Source organism: Beta vulgaris, chromosome 6 (genome assembly GCF_026745355.1).
Source record: "Beta vulgaris subsp. vulgaris cultivar EL10 chromosome 6, EL10.2, whole genome shotgun sequence".
In the NCBI taxonomy this organism is placed as follows: domain Eukaryota; kingdom Viridiplantae; phylum Streptophyta; class Magnoliopsida; order Caryophyllales; family Amaranthaceae; genus Beta; species Beta vulgaris.
The window spans coordinates 14,776,843-14,799,927 of record NC_079207.1 but is presented as its reverse complement, the minus strand read 5'-3'; the positions used below and the strand labels follow the sequence as shown (position 1 = coordinate 14,799,927).

General features: G+C 33.7%; 2 protein-coding genes across 2 annotated transcripts; one reads left to right on the top strand and one right to left on the bottom strand.

Annotated features, from left to right (window-relative positions):
• The first annotated feature begins 6,187 nt into the window (after positions 1–6,187).
• Positions 6,188–10,005, top strand: LOC104895873 (probable polyol transporter 6). Its single transcript, XM_048647319.2, has 2 exons — positions 6,188–6,606; positions 8,333–10,005. The coding sequence occupies exons 1-2, from the start codon at positions 6,453–6,455 to the stop codon at positions 9,745–9,747; spliced, it is 1,569 nt and encodes a 522-aa protein (XP_048503276.1). The 5' UTR covers positions 6,188–6,452; the 3' UTR covers positions 9,748–10,005.
• A 626-nt stretch (positions 10,006–10,631) lies between these two features.
• LOC104895872 (signal peptide peptidase-like 2) lies at positions 10,632–18,835 on the bottom strand. Its single transcript, XM_057395560.1, has 14 exons — positions 18,528–18,835; positions 17,908–18,066; positions 17,718–17,829; positions 15,790–15,909; positions 15,465–15,616; positions 15,133–15,306; positions 13,550–13,584; positions 13,000–13,156; positions 12,838–12,891; positions 12,106–12,198; positions 11,869–12,011; positions 11,679–11,749; positions 11,429–11,512; positions 10,632–11,050 (listed from the first exon to the last, which is right to left on the bottom strand). The coding sequence occupies exons 1-14, from the start codon at positions 18,654–18,656 to the stop codon at positions 10,926–10,928; spliced, it is 1,608 nt and encodes a 535-aa protein (XP_057251543.1). The 5' UTR covers positions 18,657–18,835; the 3' UTR covers positions 10,632–10,925.
• Positions 18,836–23,085: the final 4,250 nt, after the last annotated feature.

Sequence of the window (23,085 nt, the reverse complement as noted above, 5' to 3'; positions counted from 1 at the left end):
CTCAAAGGAGTGTCGAAGTCGTCGGAAAGACGGTTAAGATTACCGGCGAACCACCGGAGAGCAATAAAATGGCTTCCAATACCCAGAATTTGTACCGCCCTTTACCGAAAAGACTCACATTGGAGGTGTCTTTCTTATTTGATGAAGCAGCGGATGTTGCTATTCATGAGGTTGTGTTTGACGTTGTTGGTGGGAGAGAATCTTCATCCTTCATGTTATTATACTTTTAATTTCTGGGAATTTCTTTCTCAGTTGCAGTGAGAATTTGAATTGTTGTTTCGATTTCTTTGTTGGGTTGAATTAGTTCTTGTTGTGCAATTAGGGTAAGATGAAGTTGTACATATGAAACTTGAAAGATTCTTTTCTGTAGAAAGAAAAAAAAAATGGAAGGGATTCAAAATTTCAAATGTGAGGGTTGCTTTATTATAGAAGGCAAAAAAAAAAAGACAATTAGGGTAGATTCGCTGCTTCTCTCAAATAACATGTCTTGCCCTTCTTTTATACGAATGATATTAGTAGTAGTTACTACTCCCTCCGTCTTTTATTAGTTTACCCCTTTTGACTTTTGACACTATTCACATACATGACTTTGACTATCTTTTGTAATTTGTATTTAAGGAAAAATATAGTCATGTGAGATCTTGTTGGATTCGTCTCAATGTGTATTATCCAAATATCAACTTTTTGTAATTTTTGCTTATCGAAAATTAGAGATATTAAGATTCAAATTAGTTACTCGGCAAATGTGCCCCAAAGAAAGGGGTAAACTAATAAAAGACGGAGGGAGTACTTACTAATTAACATGTTTTGCCTCTCTTTTCTCCCATTTCATTAATTGTAAACTATTTTCTTGATCCGGGTGAATTCTCATGTAATTTTTAGGGATAGGTTTCTTTATTTTATGTGTGTTATTTTTTTTTTGAAGGGAGTGTGTTATATTTTCATCTTCTATTATTTCAATTATATTAGAACTTTATAATAATAAAGGTCTCAAAAATGTTATTATAAGTGTGTTTGCACTTTTTTAAAAGCAATATTCTGACCCTACACTTAAGCACAGGTTGTACAAAATATATTTTCGTTATACAAAGAAGAAAAACAACAAAGTTGTTGCTCACAAGAACTATGTTAAATAACTTGCTAAATAAGATGCGAGAGAAACAAAAGATGCAAGAGAATTCTAAAGAGAGAGAAGAAAAACCAAAACTCTTGCCCCAGTATTCCAATCGTCATCTCCAAATCTCCCCCCCCCCCTCCTTTCAAGCTCCTCACATGAGAAATCCAAGCAAGCCATCATTATAGGTGAAAGTTATTCGAATAAAATCTGATATCCAATCTAATCCAATCCGAATCAGTTACTCAGATCGGATTCGAAATGTGTTTGGGTTGGATTCGGATTGAGGTTTTTGAAAAAATGAATTTTCGAATCGGATTGGATTGAGGGTAATTAGATCCAACTTCGACGCTCCTCTAATTCGGAGTCGGGCATTTTAAATGGAGTTAGATTCAAATTGTTTTTTTTGTTAGAGTCAACTCAAAAAATTTATATTAGAGAGGGTCGAAACCGGATTGGATTGTCATCCTTAAGTAGAATGTCAGTACCACCTCAATGTTGTAGTTCCATTATTCCTTTACCATACTTGTTCTTATTCCAATTAGTACTATTCTACTATTCTGCATTACAGGTTTGGGTTAAGGAAGTTTGAGTGAATCCTTGTGTAAGTGAGGCTTTGAGTGAACAAAGAGAGAAAAGAAGAAACTCCAAGTGAAATCTGAGTAGAACAATTAGAATTATTGTTGGAGAACTCGAGCTATTTATAGTAGTTTCTAACAGAGTTGTTGGGTTATTATAGTGCGCAAAGTTGAGATTTTTCTTTTTATTGGGCCAAAAAACTTTTTCTCATAAAAATTTTTCTTATACAGTCTTTGTTTATTTCATCGTTTTTTACAATTTTGCGAAAAGAACGTTCATTAATCACACGACAAATCACACTCTCTTATAGCGTTAATCTTATTCCAACCATTTGGAATTTTGGATTGCAAAGTGATCCATATGCTTCTTGTAATCTCCTATCCTCACTCTTCTTCACCTAATCCAAAAGGCAATAATCATACTAGAAAAATATATTATTCCCATAAGCATCAATCTTGAAGACTGGATTTTAGAGCTTTTAATAGGTTCTTTGATAGCGAGAGGGGGTTCCAAGTTCCAACAACAGAAAGTTGTTCAAATTCCTACGTTTCCACAATCTTTCAATTGATTTTTTTTTCCTATAATTCGACCTATCAACGTTCTTTTCATAAGAGTGGGTTCATTGTGACAGGATATATGTTGCAGAGTAGCGGGTGTTAACCTCTAATCTATATAAATATATGAAAAATCGTTTTTAAGCAAGTTTAGTTTGCACATTATGCGGTACTATCCATTTAGTTGTTTCGTTTCATGTCATCAACATACATTTTTAAAAATTAGAAACATGTTCCGTATAAGATTCGACTACTTGACCTCAAGTTAATACAATAAAGTTCTAACTTCTAACTAATAAACAATACAACCTTAGATGCTATTATTTTAACATGAAAATATTAATAGTCTGGGACACCACCACGCCTAATACCTTGTTGTGTTCGAAAAGCCGTCATTGGTTTAGGTGTTGAGGTTGGCTAGGCTAAAGTTTTACACAATCTCAAACTGATATACCTTAATCAAAAGCATATCACGAGCCTTTTATGTAAATTTCAAGTATTCTAATACAACATTTATAAACTATTATACATCATCTAGAAATTAATATACAACATTTATTTGAAATTTTTTAATACATGATTTAATAATCAGTAAGTTAAAACATAACGATTAAAAATAATACGAGGATAAGATAATAGTATCTAAAAAATAAAATATAACATTGGATACTCAATTATTGGTGACCAACAAAAATAAGAACAAAAACAACTTATATGAAAAAAAAAACAAAATTTAGTGTAGACCTAATCATAGCACATATGACTTATAATAAGGGTCACTATGTCAAAAAAAAAAATATACGTCCTTTGTTTCTTAATAAGTGCAACATAGAGAGGGTGGTGGAATACCAAGGAATGTGGCGAGCGATAATTGGGGACTTGAGGCCACAATGAAGTAGAGTTATTCAAGTGATTAACCAAAAAAGTTGTGGTCCCTTCTTGCTTTTTGGTGGCGTATTTGTAATAATATTTTACTTTTTTTTTACCACTTTAATCTTGGTTGCACTTATTGTGACTATTCTAAATGAGCCATGGTAAATCTCTAACCGGTAGAGATTTAGAAACATCTAACATTCATGTGGCAGCACACAAGTAGCACACATGTCATGCTGCTATTTGTCCAGAAAATATTACTTTTGCAATTTGAAATTTGTATATCTCAAAAAATATATTTTTTAAGGAAATAAAAAATATATCAATATTTATATATTTTTATTCTCTACAAATAGACATCTATATTAATATAATTTTTCATCAAATTTTATTTTACCCTGTTCTAACCATTATAATATAAACACTATCTATTTATACACAAACACTATATGTTGTTTGTGTACACAACATATGTTGTTTCTGTATAAACAAATAATGTTTATATTATTTTTTCTATATATATCTAAATATTAGTTAGAGAAGGGAAAAATAAAAATATGATGAAATTATATCAAAATGAATGTCTATTTGTAGAGAATAAAAATATATGAATATTGGTATATTTTTAAATTTTTAAATTTTTTAAAAATATAATATTTGAGATATACAAATTTGAAAATTGCAAAAGTAATATTTTTTGGACAAATGACAACATGACATGTATGCTACCACAAATTCCTTTACACCCACTTGTGTGCTACCACATGGATGTTAGATGTTTGATAAATGTCTACCAATTAGACATTTATCATTCCTCATTCTAAATAAGAAAAGTGTCGCACTTGTTAAGAAACGGAGGTAATATAAAATAAAAGATAAGCAATTATAGGTTGTAGAGGATGACTATATGACGAAAAAAATATGTTATAAGGGTTTAGTTTTATCATGGCAAAATTAATGCAAGAAATGGTGACTATGAAAAATAAGTGTCACTATATTAGAAAATAGTGTTCCCCTTTTTGTCCAAAAAAAAAGAAAATAGTGTTTCCCTTGTACTTTTTTTTCTATATCTTGCCTACCTAATTTTGCAGAGTATTCAGCGTACATATTTAATTAGTATCTCTAAGTAGGTATTAGTAAAAATTTATATAAGAAGTTGATGTTCGTAAACAACATATCGAGACAAATCTAACAAGATTCACATGGCTATATTTTTTTCATATATAAATAGGCACTAAATTAGCATGATCAAAGCTTTCTAACTTTGATTAAGTGAGTAAGATATAAAAATATATAAAGAGAGTATATAAGAGTAAGTATAGGTTGGAAAAGATGATTATTTGAAGAAGAAATGAGGTCAATATGGCACATATGTAGCTTTGTTCTTATTAGCGTGGACGAGGTGCATACAATGATACAATTACTTACTATTAAGAAAAGAATTATACGAAACTTGATAAACGATAATCCTAATTCCTTTAAAAAATCATCTCAACCATCACTTTGTAAAAGTAGAATTGTAGATGCATCATTCAATGAAATCAACGTTAAATCTTAGGCATGAATGTGTGTTTTATGTTAAAGTTTTGTTATAAATAAAGTTAGATATATCCAAGTGTTAGATATCGATCAACCTTCACCGAAAGTCAAAAAATGCAAGTAGTTCTACATTTATACTTTACAGGTACGTCGATTTTCAAAACACTTTCTTGCTTCTTTTGTCTCTAGAAGAAACAAAAGGTAAAGTTTGTGTATGGCGTCGTTATTCTATGAACAAGCGAAGCTCCAAAGAATTTCCTTACTTCCCTTTTTCTTTGCATCCACCACTAACATCTTTCTTTAGTCGACACACACACCTAACCGAGTGATCAGGTACTACAAAAAATGCATGCTTTTCAGATAATTACAAGCTTTTGCGTGGGCTCCGCAACCAACTTGGAGATTAGGATCTTTATTAGAGAAAAACTTGTTCCTAATTTCCTTTAGGTTCAAATATTTTGTATGTTTTTTTTAAAGTAAGATGAAGTCCCTTACAAGGAAGGGAAGAAATTGGGGTCTGGGGATTCATCCTTGTAAGAGGTGAGATTCGACCTCGTGACCTCTGGGATCGGTGGTGATGCCAATACCACTAGGCTATCACCTGCTGCTCCAAATATTTTATATGTGATGTTCTTCATTTTGTATATTCTAACTATAAAAGCTAATACATATCCTCTTTATTTTATATGAGCAATTGGATCACTTTTTTGCAAAGATCTCCAATGCATTATATAAATTGTATCGATGTTATTGTTAATATATTCAAAATGGTTGATTGTTAGATCTCTAAATATTGAAATATTCGGAAATGTACTAGATATGAAACTATGTATGTTTCTTATTTCACTTTTAGATATTTGACAATCAGATATTACCTTTTGCACCTTTTTGTTGAAAATTTACCGCTAATAAGTACATGCACCCAAGTTCATATAGAGCATGGTGCATCTTGTCTAAACTACGTCGTTTTATCATTTTTCGAAGTCTATAATTTTAAAAGTTATTGTTATTTGCTTCCTTAAATTTTGCAACTAAAGATTCCTTTTTCAAATTTAAATTTAAGAGGTATATATGTATTTGTATCTTCAGTGTAGATGTTCATTTTCTATATATTCTTTTCATTATAACCTTTATTTTTTTATAAATATAAATTTACACGTTCTTCAATTTTCAATCATGTGTTCTTTTTTAAAGTAGAAAAGTTGCTGAAAAAAGTTCGTGTTCTTTTATATAAATGCTATATTCTTTTTGGATGCACGATGAGCATTGTGCACCCTAGTGCATAATCCACGCTTTGAAAATGTATGGTATGCTGAATCAGGCAAAGATTATGGGATAAGGATACGAAATTGTTATATATGATAAGAATAAAATTATGACTTTTATGTATGTGATATAGATTAAAAATAAATTAAAAATTAAAAGCAAAGTTACCAAATAGGCAAATACTGTATCTTAGTAATTTTCTTAGTCTTTCACTTCTTTTTTCATGCCCTTAATGTTATATTAAAGTCTTACTAGTCTTACATGCACGCAATGCGTGCGATAATGTGTGACAACAAATGAAGTAGAAAATAAATTAATTGGGTAGAAAAACTGTTTTTATATTTTGTTTTTTCAAAAAACTAATGTTCAGTTTAAATATCCTACTTTCCCCCTCTTTTCATTCAAATAAAATAGTTAGTTATCCTCTATTTTTTTTCCCTTTTATTCATTTTTTCTATTTTTTGGTGTCCCCCATGTGTTGGCTTATAAACACCCGTTGGCCGTTTCTAACTATCTATATATAAGAAATGAGGGAGGACTGGATAATTGATTTTCCAAGAGTTGAAAACAGAACGATGGAGGACGCTGTTAAAGTTGTAGGAGAAAAACAGATGAAATTAAATCAATATGCTTGTGCTTCTGCTATCCTTGCCTCTACAATTTCTATCATCTTTGGTTATGGTATGCCACTTTCTATAACACACTATTTCTATTTTTTTTTATAGTATAGCGTTAAAATTAGCTAGTTCTCGTAAATTTTTGGAATTCAGATCATATCAATTATATAATTACTCAACTTTTATATAATACTCTAAAGAATGAGTTTTGCTTAAGGACCTTTAACATGTTCAATAGGTAGCAATAAATGATGGTAATACGATAATGATATATTTGCATATTGCATATTCCTAATAAGAAAAAGTATTTATTTAATCAGTTTATCTTTTAAGAGATCGTCTACTTTTAAATTAAAATTAGGCGATGGTAAACCCAATATTAAAGCCCAATAGTGACTAGGTTAATTTATGTCAGTGACTAGTTTAATCCATTTAGTTACTAGGTCTACTTTTATATTAAAATTAGACAATCTCTTTTAATAATTTTTATTATTTAATATCCATTGTAAATGCTTGTTTACTTCTTATATCTCACTGACTCACTCATACATGAGTACATGACAAATTTTGTTTATCAAGCATTACTGTTTTAGAGGTGTTATTAGGTGATCCGTGATTATACAAGAAATTCTTGAAGAAAAGCACATATTGGGATGAAGTTCTGCAACATGCATGCAGCATGTATGGACATTGTCACATTGACATAAAATATTACTAATATAATTCTTCATATATTATTTATGTTTGATGTTTTTACTTTATAAAGCCTTACTTTGACTTATATGCTACTCTTAGATAACAATCCGTTGACAAAAATTATAATAATTATATTGCTTGATTTTGTTTGCAAATGTTTTCATAGTAATTTTAAGCTAAGTTTCATCATTAGATTAAACATAAAAGTTCATCATCAAATTAGACCCTACTCTCTGCAGCTGAAAAATAATAAAAAATTATCATTTTATAATTGGCGTCAGATTTGATCCATAAAAATGATTTTATGGTAAAAACTAGTAACTTCCTAAAAGACTAATCAATTCTATTTACACCAGAATTCAGTTCTTATCAAAAAATATTTTTTAATAGTTTCGATTTTGGATTCATTATACTCGTTGATAGGCTATATTTAGCACTTTCCCGAAAATCTTAGGGCCTTTACAGTCTACGCATCACTCTACATCATTTTCTTAAGAGTGATTCACATGTGATAAAGACCAGAAGCTGAGCATAAACCCTTAAAGTTCCCTTGTTTTTGTAAGATTAGGGGTAAATGTCAGATTGATTTATCTAAGCTCATGTTACGTAAAGTACTCCCTCCGTTTTTTTAATACAATAAAAGGGTATTTTTGTGAGATACAAACTATTCTTTTGTTACATTTAAAAAGAAACGGAAAAAGTATGTTTCTTCCGATTGCTATTGTTTGATCTTAATATTAGAAAATTGGTTATATATATAAAGAATAAAGATCCTAGTCATCCTATGTTACTTTATTTTCTAACATATAGAAATAATACAAGAGAGTCAAATTAAAATTTGTGTCTAATGTTAAAAGTTAACATGGTACTAAAAAAAAAAAAGGACGAAAGATGTGTTAATCTAGCATGTGAGTGATTCTCAAGCAAATTGATACATGATTAACTAACATTAAACATAAGTGTACTTCAGGAAATGAGTGTTTGCAAATTGCAAAACAAAAATAAAATTGCATTGTCGAATTAATGCTATGCACAAAGATTGTATCAAAATTGAATCATTTTTAACAATTTGCCTATTATTTCACTATTGTCAGATACTGGAGTTATGAGTGGAGCTATGATATTCATAAAAGAAGACCTCAAGATCAATGACACCCAAATCGAAGTACTAGCCGGAGTCCTCAACTTATGTGCATTGATTGGCTCCCTAACAGCCGGGAGAACTTCCGACTACATCGGTCGACGATATACAATCGTCCTAGCGTCCATTCTCTTCTTGTTGGGCTCAATCTTGATGGGTTATAGCTTGAATTATGGCATGTTAATGGCTGGGAGATGTGTTGCTGGGGTTGGCGTAGGCTTTGCCCTTATGATAGCTCCAATCTACACAGCTGAGATTGCTTCAGCAACACATAGAGGAAAACTTGCATCTTTGCCTGAGTTTTGCATTAGTCTTGGCATTTTATTAGGTTATGTCTCCAATTACTTGTTCGGGAAACTAAGTTTAGGATTGGGGTGGAGGTTAATGCTCGGCGTGGCGGCCATCCCCTCGCTATTTTTAACCTTTGGGGTCCTTAAGATGCCGGAGTCTCCTAGGTGGCTCGTCATGAAAGGCCGCCTTGAGGATGCTAAAAGGGTCCTTCTTTTGGTATCCAACTCTAAACATGAAGCTGAAGCTAGGCTTGACGATATAAGAATAATAACATTAGATAGCAACACAAACCTTGATCAAAATGAAGTTTCATTGTGGAAACAACTTTTTTGTAAACCAGCCCTATATGCTGCTATAGGCATACATTTCTTTGAACATGCAACAGGGGTAGAAGCTGTCATACTTTATAGCCCTCGGATTTTCGAGGCCGTTGGGATCACAAGCAAAAACAAGCTCTTACTAGCAAATGTTGGTCTAGGGGTGACTAAGACCCTTTTCATTTTAGTAGCTACATTCTTGTTAGACAAAGTGGGTCGACGACCTTTGTTATTGACAAGCACAACTGGGGTAATATGCGCACTCGTTGCGCTAGGAGTTGGACTAACTGCTTCTAGTTGTTACACTCATGGTAGCACAACACCATCGGTGTCAAAGATGCATCAAAAAATTTGTAGGTTCTCTGTTGGCGAAAATTCGAGGAAGCATGGATCATGGGCTTTAGCACTATCTATTGCTGCCACTTACATCTATATGGCCTTCTTCTCAATTGGCATTTCTCCCATCACTTGGGTATATACTTCAGAGATATTTCCTCTTAAATTTAGGGCAGTTGGGGCAGGAGTTGCTGTAGCTGTCAATAGGTCCATGAATGCTGCTGTTTCAATGAGTTTTATATCCATTTATAAGGCAATTACAATTGGTGGTGCTTTCTTAATGTTTGGTGGGATTGCTATAATGGCATGGTTGTTCTTCTACTTCTTCTTGCCTGAGACAAAGGGGAGATCTTTGGAAGAAATTGAGATGATGTTTAGCAAGAAAAGACAAGCTAGCAATGAGGTCATGATGTTGAAACAATGAACACAATGTAATGGGTCATAGCAAGAAGAGAGTATATGAGTAAATCGGAGCGAAATGCAATGTGTAAATAACTTTAATATTAAAACTTTACTCCGATATCCATATATTTGTCAACTTTACTAACTTAAAAATATATACCATATAGACAGGTAATTTAGTAGATTGATTTATGCAAGTTGGAGTAAGATTCTTAAGTAGTATCCTTAGGCTATTTTCTTTTGTTATCCTTAGGCCGTTTAAACTCCGAATCATTGTAGGTTTTCCTTTCCTCTCCAATTCATTGTGAAACCAAGAAACATTAAGAAATTGGAGGTCTACTTATTCTCTTTCTCGTCTCCCAACTAATCGGCCTTTAAATCTATATAAATAAGGGATCATCCTCACAACTATCAAGAAAAGTATTCCAAACCCTCTTTATTTACTCTCTCTAGAATGTAAAAGTCTTAAATATTAGAGTGGCATCCCGAATCCCTTATCACCTCTTGGGAAAAGTAACCTTTTCTATTTTGCAAAATTATCTTTTGAACAACTCTACCCATTTTGATGAAAAGACCTTTATCACGTGCTATAATGATTCTAGGCTACCCCTCAAAAAAAATGATTCTAGGCTAAAACTCCCCAAATTCTCCTTTATTAAGATCTTTAGATGAAGCCATGCCGTTATTGAGGTCAGAACTTTGTTGCCTTCACCATGCTTCTCTCTTTTCTTTTCAGATTAGTTATCAGAATATGAATCAAACCAGCTAAGAAACTTTTTTCAGACAAATATGATGCTACTGCATTAGGCTGCAGCCTGGTTACTGTAATCTTGCTCGAGGTTATCGTTCAACAAAGGCACATAGTCGATATTAACTCACGATTCATGAATAATATCTTCACACGAATCACAGGAATAAATTCATCTCTATTACTCACACAATAGCGGGGTCTTACACACGGCTTATCGTGAAAAATATACAAATTAAACATTAGCTAATCTAGCATATTAGGCAGACCATTACATTCTTTCCTGGTCCTAGGCCATAGAAAATTAAAGGGTGTTCTCCTAATCACACCTCTGTTGAATTTGGAATTTCAAGGATATTATAACAATTAGTGATTTACTGTATAATACTATGGTGCAATTACATAATATTAAGATTGTCTCTTTCTCTCATATTCAATTAATGATCAAGGGTTTATCTTTCTTCACTCCATTCATCAGACATTTGCAGATGCATATGAGAGCAAGGTCTATCGGGTTCACCCGTTGTCCATAACTTCTTGAGATCGCCTCTCTTCCTTCCCAGCATAAATAATGTGCCTGACATTCATGCAAACCCATATAATGAAAAGAACTCCTAGATGTATTACTGATGTTTGTGTGTGCGCGTGTTCTTTGTTGACAAGTAATTATTGCAAATTGCAATAACAGCCTCCTTAGAATTGCAGGAGCAAAACATTTTTTTGATAAAAATTAATGGGGTATAACTGCATGAACTTGATCTGTCTTACATCTCTACAAGTGAGAGCTTTACACACTGGGTTGATCATTTGGTTATAGCATCAGCCATAAAGTATCTTCATTAATGGCTAAATTGAACTGATTCAGGAAGTCGAACTTTTGAAAAATTAATTACTTCAATCCCGAACAGAGCAGAAGTCTTTAAGGTAAGCCCTTAGAGTACATCAGAAAACGTACCTAAAGTAAAAGGGACAATGTAAAGCAAGGCAGGTTGGCCATGTCCATCCATCAAATTTAGTGCCACATAAGTAATGAAAAGACCTGTAAGCAATGTTCAAAAATTGTACAAGAATCAGCAACTCGAGGAACTTAAGGATGCAAAACTGTCAGAATTTCACAATGCAGAGCTTTATGTATCGTGCTTTAACTACCATAACTTGAGAGGATGATTGAATAATTGGAAGATAAAGCAAACGAGTTTGTATACCTAATCCGTAGGCAATCATTGTCCACAAAAAGTATCCAGCTCGAAGACTCTTCTTTGCTAACCAGTCATACCTGTCAAACATATATGAATGTATGACATCAATTCACATTAGCAACCATCCCCCTCCTCTCTCTCCTAGTGCTCAAATTGCCTCAGAAAACCTTAAGACAAGAACAAGATAAAAACCTACCTGAGAGAAAAAGCTATTAGTAATCCTGGTAAAAGGATGTCTCCAAAACCAATGATGCTATAGCCACCCCACGGGTCAAACATGCGTGGGATCTTTAGCAGCATTGGAATACCATCCTCCCCACTTTTATCACCACGGGCTACCTAAAAATGAAGATATCCATCATTAATATATGGATATAATATAGCATTTCAATGGAACCTTTTAGCTAAACAGCGGTAGCTATGGCTTACTTACCACAATCATCACACTCTCATGGAATAGCTTCTTCGAAAGAAATACCCAAAATAAGTCATACAACAAGGCACAAGAGAGAAGAACTGTACCCACCTGATTCACATAGCAAAAGTTACATATACATTACATAAAACTTGAGCAGGGATTAATGATTTCACTAATAGACCAATTGGTCATAATTATCAAAGAAAGCACTTCATGTGTGCAAAACAGACAACTACGTTAGGTAAATGTGCCATGAATAGAATTCAACACAAAAAAAGCTGTTAAGTTGAGCAAATCTGATATATTACTATACATGATCTCAAGCACAACTAATTTTTTATCTTAAAATGCATAGTTTGAGGGAGACAACAAAAGATTCCTGGCATTTGTAATTACCACTGGATGTGCCAGGTCACTGACCCCTCTATAAGTAGAGAGAGAGAGAGAGAGAGGTGCTAGGAGTCATATGTAATGTGAGCCCTCTCTCTATATTGCTTAATTCCGTTCGGGGGCAGAGGCGTATATTGCACATGAAATACAGCACCCTATATCCTCTTTTGCTGTTCACTTAGCAAGCAAAGAGAAGTTTAGCCCAAGCAAAACAATCAGTTTAGAAGTACAGCGATTTTCTTCAATTCGGGGTTTTTTGTTTTTTTCCCATCGAGTTTTACACTAAATCTGCCTGAACCAGAGCATATGGTCTTTTTTAGTGGACACTGGACAGGGAGGGAGGGTGGAAGTCATTACCTTAAGATTTGGAATCCGAACGATCTGAATAACTGTCATTATCAAAGCAATTCCCTGAGTCACCAAAAAGAGATACATAATGTGAATATCAGTAGTTACAAATGGCCGAAGTACGCCAGCAAAGTTGAATACAAGATACATGTGACAAATATTCATCCTTACAAGCACATCTTGACCAATCCAAGCAAAATGGAGATCTCGATAAACTCCCCAGAGGACGGCAAATGTGATGCAGAATGGTGAAACAGCTATAGTAAGGTATGAGACAGCTCCAAATAGAGGTACTTTTACATATGAGTGCGCAAACAATTTGAACCATCTGCAACATAGAGCTGTTAAACAATTTACGTGATAAGAAGAGATTCAATTCATATGACTCTGTCAATTAAACTCTAATTTGAAAGGTGACCCGTTATTCTGGAACATAATTAGAAATTTGTGAAGCATCAAAGTACAACAGAAGCACATTCTTAGCAACAAAATAATCTCCAGTGAAATCAATGCATAGTTCTCGTGATTTTCATGGATATTAGGAATCAGTTAAGCATGCATAGACGACAATTACCATAGAAACCTCCCATGTATTAAAAAAACTATACAAGGACAGGTTAACATGAGTAATGTTCAAAGTATTCCAACACTCAGAAAATTATCTGGTAACATTCAGCAATTAACACTGGGAACAGAACTAGAAGCATCTAGGAATATGTACCTTGATAGTAAAGCAACCAAGCATGTTTGTAATCCCTGAAAAACACAAAGGATGGGTAAAAGGCTGAATAAGAGGTAAGAAATGATGTTAAAGTATGAATGACAAGATAGGAATCAACACATACAAATCAATTAATTACACACAATGATTTTCCACACAACCCACGTATCGAATAAGAAAAATCTGGCTTATTAACTTAACGGTATACACAAGGACTAGGAAGGAATGATTCCTTGTTTCTGTGATTGGGGGGATTTTCTCCATACATAACGGCCTGGTTTGGTAGATGTCTTTCAGCTAGTTTTTCAAATTGTTCAAACAATCAACAAAAATTACACGATAAACGCCATATCAGTTGCTTCAAAAGCCTAATTTTCAGTTAAAAACAGAAAAGGTAATCAAATAAACTTATTATCATGGGCAGTTGGCTTTTCATAGATAAAGTTTTGCCCAAAAGTAAAGTTTTTGTATTACTTTGCATACTAATAGCTAAAAGCCTAAAAGCGAGCAACTGATTTACAGAACAATTTTATAAACAGTTAATGATGCCTGCTCATTTAGATAGTCGTGACAAGTCAAAGAACTTAAGTGAACCAGTTAGCAGCCACATTGGATTGCCAAATAAGCCTACATATCTGCAAATATAGGTGTAACTGGTAGCTGAAATAGCTCATACGGCCCATTTGGTAGTCGTTATAATTGGTGGTAGTAAGAATGAATTTTAAGTGTAATCCAAGTTTGTGTTTTCCTCTCCATGGGGAAGCAATTTCACCCCTAAGCTTGTGTTTTTTTCTCCAAGGGGAAGCAACTTTCATTAACACTCATTACCACCTACAAGATGGTATTGTATGGGAATGAAAATTTTAGAAGAAAAATAGACAATTTAGGATAAATTAGCATTACCATGGGAATGAGCAATGATTTTCTCCACAAATTTACATACAAATTCATTCCCATTACCACCATTTATAACCAACTACCAAACGCGCCATTAAGGGAAGTATATAACAATATATTTTTTTAAATGACTAATACACAATAGGGGAAGATGCCATTCTATCGGAATCTACTTACAGTAATAATACTTGCCTTTGTTAATACTTGAGAAATTGATTTTGCTAGACATAAACAATTTTCAGACTTCTAAAAGCATACACAAACATAGATCAGGTTGCGCACATACACAAGTTCTGTTATATATATTAAAAAATTTAGATTGCTTTGCTATCCCACTCCCAAGAACAGACTAAACAGGAAGTAGCTGGCAAGATTTGTTGATGGAATGCAATTTCTATCCCCAGCAAATTCTTACTTCTTTCTAACACTTAATCATGGGAATGGCCTGCCTGACTCAAAACCAGCAATTAGAGCGATGAAGTGGCTGGTCTGCTTCTAATCCTTTTGAAAAGGAACTGCAATTATATAGCCAACAGATTTGCTGTGAAAACAGTTGTTCACTTGTACTGGCACCAAAAGCCAACAAGGGTGGTTCACGTCTATTAGGTGGACGAGCATATTTCAAATAATATTCAACCTAAAGATAGAAAAAGGATGCTGTCGACTAGAGTATGTATAAGTCTTACCTCTGCACCGCCAATGCAAAAAAGCACCACCAAAAGCTCAATGAGCCAAGTTGACATCAGTTTGTAAAGGATAACAAGAAAGCATGAAGCTACAACAACAAACAATAGTGCTGATGTGGTACTGATGTTCACGACACCCCCAGAGCTTGTATATGAGAGATCATCCGAAGCATCCTAAAAAAATAAGTTTGCAATAAACAGTCAGCAGCCAATTTAAAGTAAAAGAAGGATCATTCAGACCAACAGAACAATAATACGTGCAAGCCCACCCCGACTATCCCCTATAAAAGATACCACTAATACATTAATTGGAGATTGAAAGGGACGCTTACTTTTAATAGGTTTTCATGTTCAGCAGCTGCTTCTCTGGCACCCGAGGCCGACCAAAATGACGCACACAGGATAGTACCGACTGCCATAAGCCATAAAAATACTTCGGCAATGTCTACGACTGGTCGCCGTGGAGAGTATAGCTGAACAGATACTGAACAAGGGAAACAAGTTTTAGAAACACGTTACATAATCATCAGATAGTGGCTTTAATTCAAGTTGACATTGATAAATACAGAAAATGTGAAGTAAGCACAGAAATTTAGGGTAGAGGCAGTATTCTAAAAACAATATCATTGTAGTAGGAACCTGACTAGGAAAGATAACCTGAAGAACTATTTGATAGCATTTTCTCCAACGTTCTGCCAGCATCTTGAGGGAGCATAACTGCAGGGATATGGATATCAAGAGCGGTCTCATCTGGTTCACAGACCATCTTGTAAAGTTCTACAAGCAAATAAAATAGTTCATCAAGTTATTTAATAATTGTAACAATTAAAGTTGCATATACATATGTATGTGTATACACATATTGGGATCTAGTTGAATGTTGATGTACTTGAGCACATGTTTGTGTTTGTGTGTCTGTATCATATGTATGTATGAACATATACAAGTATCTAAGTAGGCATGTCAAAGGTGAATGCTTCCAAACATTCTGCTTGTACATCACTGTAGAAAGAAGTTTGTGATGCCAAATGCACAGCAATATTATCTTTTGCTTCAGCCCCAAATGGTCAAATTCAAGATTCATGGTGTCATATAAACTCACAGAGGAATAACTAGTGGTCGCTTATGACACAACATGCCAGAGTATACATTAATATGACGTTGCTTTATTAAGTTTTTCCCAGGGAAGTAACTGAACCAAGTAGAAAATGGGACACATACTATTGCCAAACACTAGTCGATTTTATACTACAGATTGTCCTTAAATACAGAAACAAATCTGATTTGCAATATGTAAATCCTCTTTCCTTTCCGTTGTCCAGGTCTAGCTTTGAAGAACAGGTCAACAGCAATAAAATACAATGTCCCCTACTTCCTTTAGCATCTTCTCAATGTCATGTCTAACTGCCAGAAATTTACCACCATATCGCCTTCTTCACCCAATGTTCTATAAACTATATAAAAAATTCTTAGAAAGGATACACCGACTAAGGAGGAAAATTTCAAATAATAAAATCACATAGCAGACTTAATTGCAAGACAGATACATATAATCTGACAAGACATGTATGGACTAGGAGCCTTTTCCAGTCTCTGAGAAGCAATCGTCATAACAACTCAACATATAATTTAAACCTCAGGTCCCTAATCTATGTCGCCTTTTCCAGTCTCTGAGAAGCATTTGGCTAACTGGTCAAGAATCGCAACTTTCTCAAATAGTAATTCAAAGCTTGGTATCTATTTTCTGATACAATCTCTAACATCTCAGAATTCCCTACATCCTATAAGAAACAATAGATGAAGTTTTGTTAGCTTGAGCTGAAACCAGTGACAGCACTAGCCAGTGCCCAGTGAAGTCCCAGAAAATGTACATCTTAAAAGATCCATAGTCCATGCTCTTCAAAACCTGTAAGCTACCAACTCACTATTCAATAAGATTCCAAAATATAAACTCAATAGGCAGAGCCCTTAAAGCTAACATTCTGCCATTCTGGTATGCTACGCAGATTTAAATCGCTGTCAGAATACCAGTAATTAAATGTCTCCTAGATACCATACAGTGTCACTCTAAAGCAGAAACTCTTTAGCCAAGATGTCTTCTCTCTTCCCCTAGGGCTATGAAGCAGTTGCTACCACAAAGTACTCCTTTCATCCTACAAAGTTAAAAGTCACAAATCCCAAAGCTCAGAAACAATGTGAGAATGAGGGTTTCATACATGAAGCTGCTTATGAGCTAACATCATATACGCAAGTACCTACAAAATGCCAATGCTCCTCCAAATCTGCTACATCTTGTTGTAAAACTATTAAAGAATTGGACTGGCAACCGGCAGGTTCAATATGAATGAGCTCAAGAATAATATGGTTCTTAATATGGACCTCATCAGAAAAACAACTAACATTACATAATTGATAAGTTTCAGCAAAGTTTTAATATAACTTCCCTCCAGTTGGCTTGCTAGTGTATTAACAAGCAGCCTCTAGCAGCTGTAAACACTTGAGAGTTGAGACATTCAGGGAAAAAGTGCAAGTCACCAATTAACTTTGTAGAGCCTATAATAAGAACTGAATCTGAAAATAATTACCATTTTGGTCATTTATGATGAGAACTGCTGAAGCACCAGCAGCTTCTGCAACATTTGCTTTAGTGGTGAATCTGCAGTGACCTCGGTGTACCATAATGACATCTCCGGCAAGCTAACCAAGAGCTCATGAAATGAGCTAAATGATAGTGTAATCACCAAATTCAACATAGATAGGGTAATAGAATGCAACCTTGTTCCTTGGCTGACTGCAACAATCACGAGGATCAGAAAGAGTAAGACGTGAGTAGTTAGCATTCTTCTCCTTCGATACGATCCTGGTACCAAATCTGGCACCAACACCAACAAATTCTACATCTTCTTTGCCATCAATCCATGTTTGCACTTTCACCTAACCAAAGAGTGATCACCACAAACCATCAATCATACTTTAGAGCAAACAGGCCAATACACTAAAAAAAACTCCTACTTATCATCCTTGGAAACAGTACACAGCACTCCAGCAGGCAATCATAATTAATCAAAACTCAAAACAAATTCTCCCAAAGTATAGGCTAAAAAACTCAAACAACAAAATTTGGAAAAGAGACTTAATTATACAATAATCACCCAGCATTTATCACAACAAAGCAAAAAAAAAAAAGGTTTATAACTCTGACCTCTGCCAAAATCATATACTAACATACAATCATTTGATCACAATATCATACTCAATTTAAAACCTATTTTAGTTAACAACATTACTTACTTACAAATAAACACAAATCAAAGAGTAAAATTAAGTAATACCCAGATGAAAAACACTCAAAATAGGAAGTGGGAAGAAGAGAAAGTTAAGAAATTCAAACTCACAAGAATGAAATCATTTTCACAACCAGGTTTCTTGGGAACTTTATCATCATGGTGAACTATATCCCCAGCTTTAACACTCACTATAAGAGCACACAGAAAGAGAAACAACCTCACTCTTTGCAGATCCATCTCTTTTAATTTTATGCTTCCAGAAAGCGCGCAGCTTTAGCCTTCAAAGTTATGAAGAAACAGAAGCAAATTTTCAGAAGTGGGTAAGACTTGAACTTGAAGTAGAGAAAAGAACATATCTTTTTTAACTTTTTTATTTTATTGATGTAGGAAAAGAAGCAATTGAAATTCCTAATTATGGGGGAAAATATAGAATAGAGGTTGTGAAAGTTGTGTACTTCACCTTCTTTTGTCCTCTTTGCGAAATAAGTGGATTCGTCAATTGAAGATAAATCTATACTTTTAGTAATAGTATCTAGTAAAGAGAATTTCAAAGACATAAAGAATTTATATTATCTAGCAACTTACTTCAATATTTTAAATATATGGATTAACATATAGTAGTTTCGTAATTTTAGCTTATTATCAGTTTTTCACGTCATCTTCATGATAGTGATTCCCAAATTTTGAGCTAGAAATACGTTCACGATGAATTTGCAATGTTAGATAATAAGTTGTTCTTTATAAAAAAAAATGGTATAGATGTGGCTGTCAAAATGAAGTACTCATGCTTTATAATATTTTCAAGATTGTTAACAAAAATCTCTGACAATTAATATTTTTAATTTTGTATTTTTCAAAAAATCTAAAACTATATTACAAATATATTTTAAGACGAATTTAATAGGATCTCACCTACTTAAATCTTTAGTTAAATATAGATAATAATAATAAAAAAAATAATGGTCAAGTAGAGTATGTGAAAAGTGTCAAAATACTTAGTGTAACAATTATAGTAAAACAAAGAGACTATAAAAAAGCATGTGGACCTAATTTCTAAACTTTATTTTATTGCATAACATGGTGTGTCTATTTCTTGAAAAAATATTGTGTATCTATAATATGTGAATAGTTTTATATAGATTAGTATATCTCAGTCTTTACACTCTTGCATAACTTGTTGAGGCCTAATAGACTATTGCAAAATTCTCCTATATGTTGTGAATATATTCAGTTGTGGAATCTACTCCCTCTTGTTTATTATAATTGCTATATTGTTTGAACACATTTTCAAGATGTTTTTAAACCTTTAATATCTCTTATTCCCTTAAAAATTATAAAAAAAATTAATATTATGAATCAACACATCTAGACGAATCTAACAAGAGAAGACACAACTATAATTTTTACTTATAAAAAAATCAAAAAGACGATCAAAGTTGATAGTTTGATTTCCTAAAATGAAAATGTAGCAATAAAATATTTGAGAATTTTTTTTATTGAAGGGATGGCCTTCCTTCCTCCCCATACGCAAGGAAGACAAGATATTGTTCCCATAAAGACAAGAGGAAGACAAGATATGTTATCTAAAGAGAATCAATCAGGTAAGGCTAAGCACCATTTATCTAAACTATAGGCTTTTGCATCTGAATCATAATTTATACTCCTATTATTCACATGTAGGAATCGTTACATCCACGACAATAAAGGAAAGGAGGGGACAACGAACTTATTACTATAACAGGAAAATAAGCTAGAAACAATTTTTTTTTTCTTTGGGTTCTTATAATTAAAATAAGCTAGAAACAACTTTTTTTGGTTCTTATAACTTGGGGTGGAATTGGTCTCTTTAAATTGCATTGTATTTGGGTTAAACCGTTTTAGAATTTGCATTGCATTTAAGTTGACCCATTCTGTTAAGTGCATCACTGGAGCAATTCTCAATCCATAGGATATGTTGTGAAACGGGAAATTTTCATAAAACTACCTTTTATAATTATTATTTTTTTCAAAAAACTATCTTTTAAAAAATTTATTTCAGAAAACTACCTTATATAACAAATTTGTTTCAATTATGTTACCATTTTACCATAAATGTGGTTTAATAATCACTAATAATTGACTCACTGTAAATTGCTATTATTTCCTCCCTTATTGTTTCCCTCTTCTTTTTTCACTACTCCATCAACAACACCTGAAGCGATTATCATTTATTGATTCGTATTAAATATACACGTAACATGATAGTATATGGAAAGGGTTATGTTGTATAAGGTAGTTTTTTGAAAGAAAAATTTTAAAAGGTAATTTTTTGAAAAAAAATTGATTATAAAAGATAGTTTTTTGAAATTTTTCCTTATGAAAATGACAAATATAAGGACATCACATATGAACTCCAAAGAAGGAACAAATAATAATAACCCAATTCCATTGTGAAATCAAATTAGAGATTTATCAAGGATTAACCTTGGTGCAACTACTACTGGAAGGTTGCATTGTCATGAGATGCTTTCTTATTTTATTTTTTTTCATAGTCATGACTCATGAGATATTGCTCTAACATGATATAAAAAAAAAAAAAAAAAAAAAAAAAAAAAAAAAAAACCTCGAAAATTAAACTTGCACTCTTGGAAAAAAGAAAAGGAACAATGTCATATGCTTTTTTATTTCTGACTTATTCCGCTTGTTTATGGAAGACTTGTTGAGTTGTTATATTAGACTGGTTGAAGGCTCCTCTTCTAATCTCTGGACACTGTAATGCCATGACTCCACCTTGTTGAACATTGAATTTCAGATGTTGGTTTAAAGAACCATAGCTTTCCATGAAAGCATGGTTTCCATTAGAAAATCTAAAAGGTTCCCTATACATTCCTGGCATCCGGTTCCCCTGAGTGAGATATTGTAGCCCATATTGACTAGGAATGTTTCGCATACCGATTCCAGCATTTGATACTTGGGGAGCAAGTGGAAAAGGAAACGCATTTCCATTTCCATTCCCATTTCCATTTTCGATCCCACTACCCATAGATGGGCATGCGTTCTGTTCATATTCACTCAAATTTCTCAGACCACTTTGAGCAAAGATTCCATCGTTGTGCAGGGATCTTGGATCAAAATTCAGCTGATGAGAGCTTAAATCAACTCCTGAATTCAATGCATTTCTCTTTCCAACATCTTTTTCATTACCATTTTCCAAGGGAATCTCACTGTTTGCAACCTGTTTTTCAGGCAGGACAGTAGGTAATGTCATATGATTACCTCCCTTATCAGTCTGCTCACCTGCTTCAACAACACCTGCGATTTTTTGCTTCTTGGTAGACGATCTAGCAACCTTGCCCTTTGGTTTCTCAATCTTCTTTTTCTCATCAGCATCATTGGTTTGAGGAGATTTTTTTCCTGAAGACCCGTCTTCACAATTCTGAGTCACTATGGCTGTTTTTTTTCTACTAGTGATTGGATTATTTCTCGGAGTTTTGATTCTCTTTGCACTCTGTCTTTGGCCTTTTCTTGTCCCACTAGGCTTAGAGGAAACGGCATCATCCTTGGAGGACAGTTTCATTTCCTTGTTCATCCATGCGAGCAAGTCTTCTCTAGTGATTTTGATTCCTTCAACCAAAGATTCCATATACCCTCTCAAATCGATCAATGCAGCATTTGAAGGCTCATGATCAGAGGTCTTTCTCTTAGTTTTCCTTGATCTAGCTTCTCTCCCATGCATCTTTCCCGCTTGGTTAGGCTCATCAAAACTCGAGTGATTTTCTTTTTCTCCTCTAGGAAGTGATGATGTAGGGCTTCGCATGGTTGTCTGGGCATTTTCCTCGGGAAAAAGACAAGTGACCAGCTTGTGCTTTATGAGTTTCGGCTCACTTGCAGAAGCGGGTCTCGAGTGATCATCATCACTTGAATCAAAATCATTTTCAGTCCTTCTGAACTCCCACCTGTGCTGGAACCGCTGATCCGGAGTACTCATTCTTACCCAAATTTACCTGAACCAGATGCCCGATGAGTTCTATATCTGCTTAGCACATGGGTTACCAGCACTCCATCAGTAATGATCACATGAAAACCTTAAAAAAACGCATAGCTTATTCTCTGTCAATGTGACACAAAAATGCATGGAGATTCAACATTAATCAACATCAGTAACAAATAAATAAAAGAAACAAGTTCAAAACTACTAAATTCTGAAGCTGAAAAGAATTCCTTAATAAACACTACTTCCAATATATGGGAGAACAGCGTAAATATCATGAACTAATATTTACTATAGTATAACTCCGTGCTATACATATTCAATTTACATGATTTATAAGTTTCATGATTTTTATTTCTCTATAAAATGCAATTGTTGACAAGAGTACCTGAAATCAGTAGTAGTTGTTAGAGAGCCTAAATCTGATAGCATGCTTTGCAGAAAAGAAAAGAAAACAAAACAAAAGCAATAAAGAATAGAGGCAATATGGATTGCTTTCTTACCATTAGAAAATTGATGAAAAAGACAAAGCAGACATTCCTCACTAGAAACTGGACAAGTCTGTCTGTCTCTCTCCCTGCATTTATCTAATTATTCATGTAACCTCACCACAAATGGAAGGATAGGATTAAAACCATTTATGGTTAGCCAAAGTAATTACTATCGAGATCATAGTTACCTGAATACTCAGTAATT

Excerpts from the sequence above, each read along its gene's own strand:
- LOC104895873 (XM_048647319.2), top strand. The coding sequence starts at position 6,453 with ATGAGGGAGGACTGGATAATTGATTTTCCAAGAGTTGAAAACAGAACG. Across the intron at positions 6,607-8,332 it reads TTCTATCATCTTTGGTTATG|ATACTGGAGTTATGAGTGGA; the intron begins GTATGCCACTTT and ends CACTATTGTCAG.
- LOC104895872 (XM_057395560.1), bottom strand. The coding sequence starts at position 18,656 with ATGGATCTGCAAAGAGTGAGGTTGTTTCTCTTTCTGTGTGCTCTTATA. Across the intron at positions 12,199-12,837 it reads TTCGGATTCCAAATCTTAAG|GTGGGTACAGTTCTTCTCTC; the intron begins GTAATGACTTCC and ends TATGTGAATCAG. Across the intron at positions 11,513-11,678 it reads AATGATTGCCTACGGATTAG|GTCTTTTCATTACTTATGTG; the intron begins GTATACAAACTC and ends CATTGCTTACAG.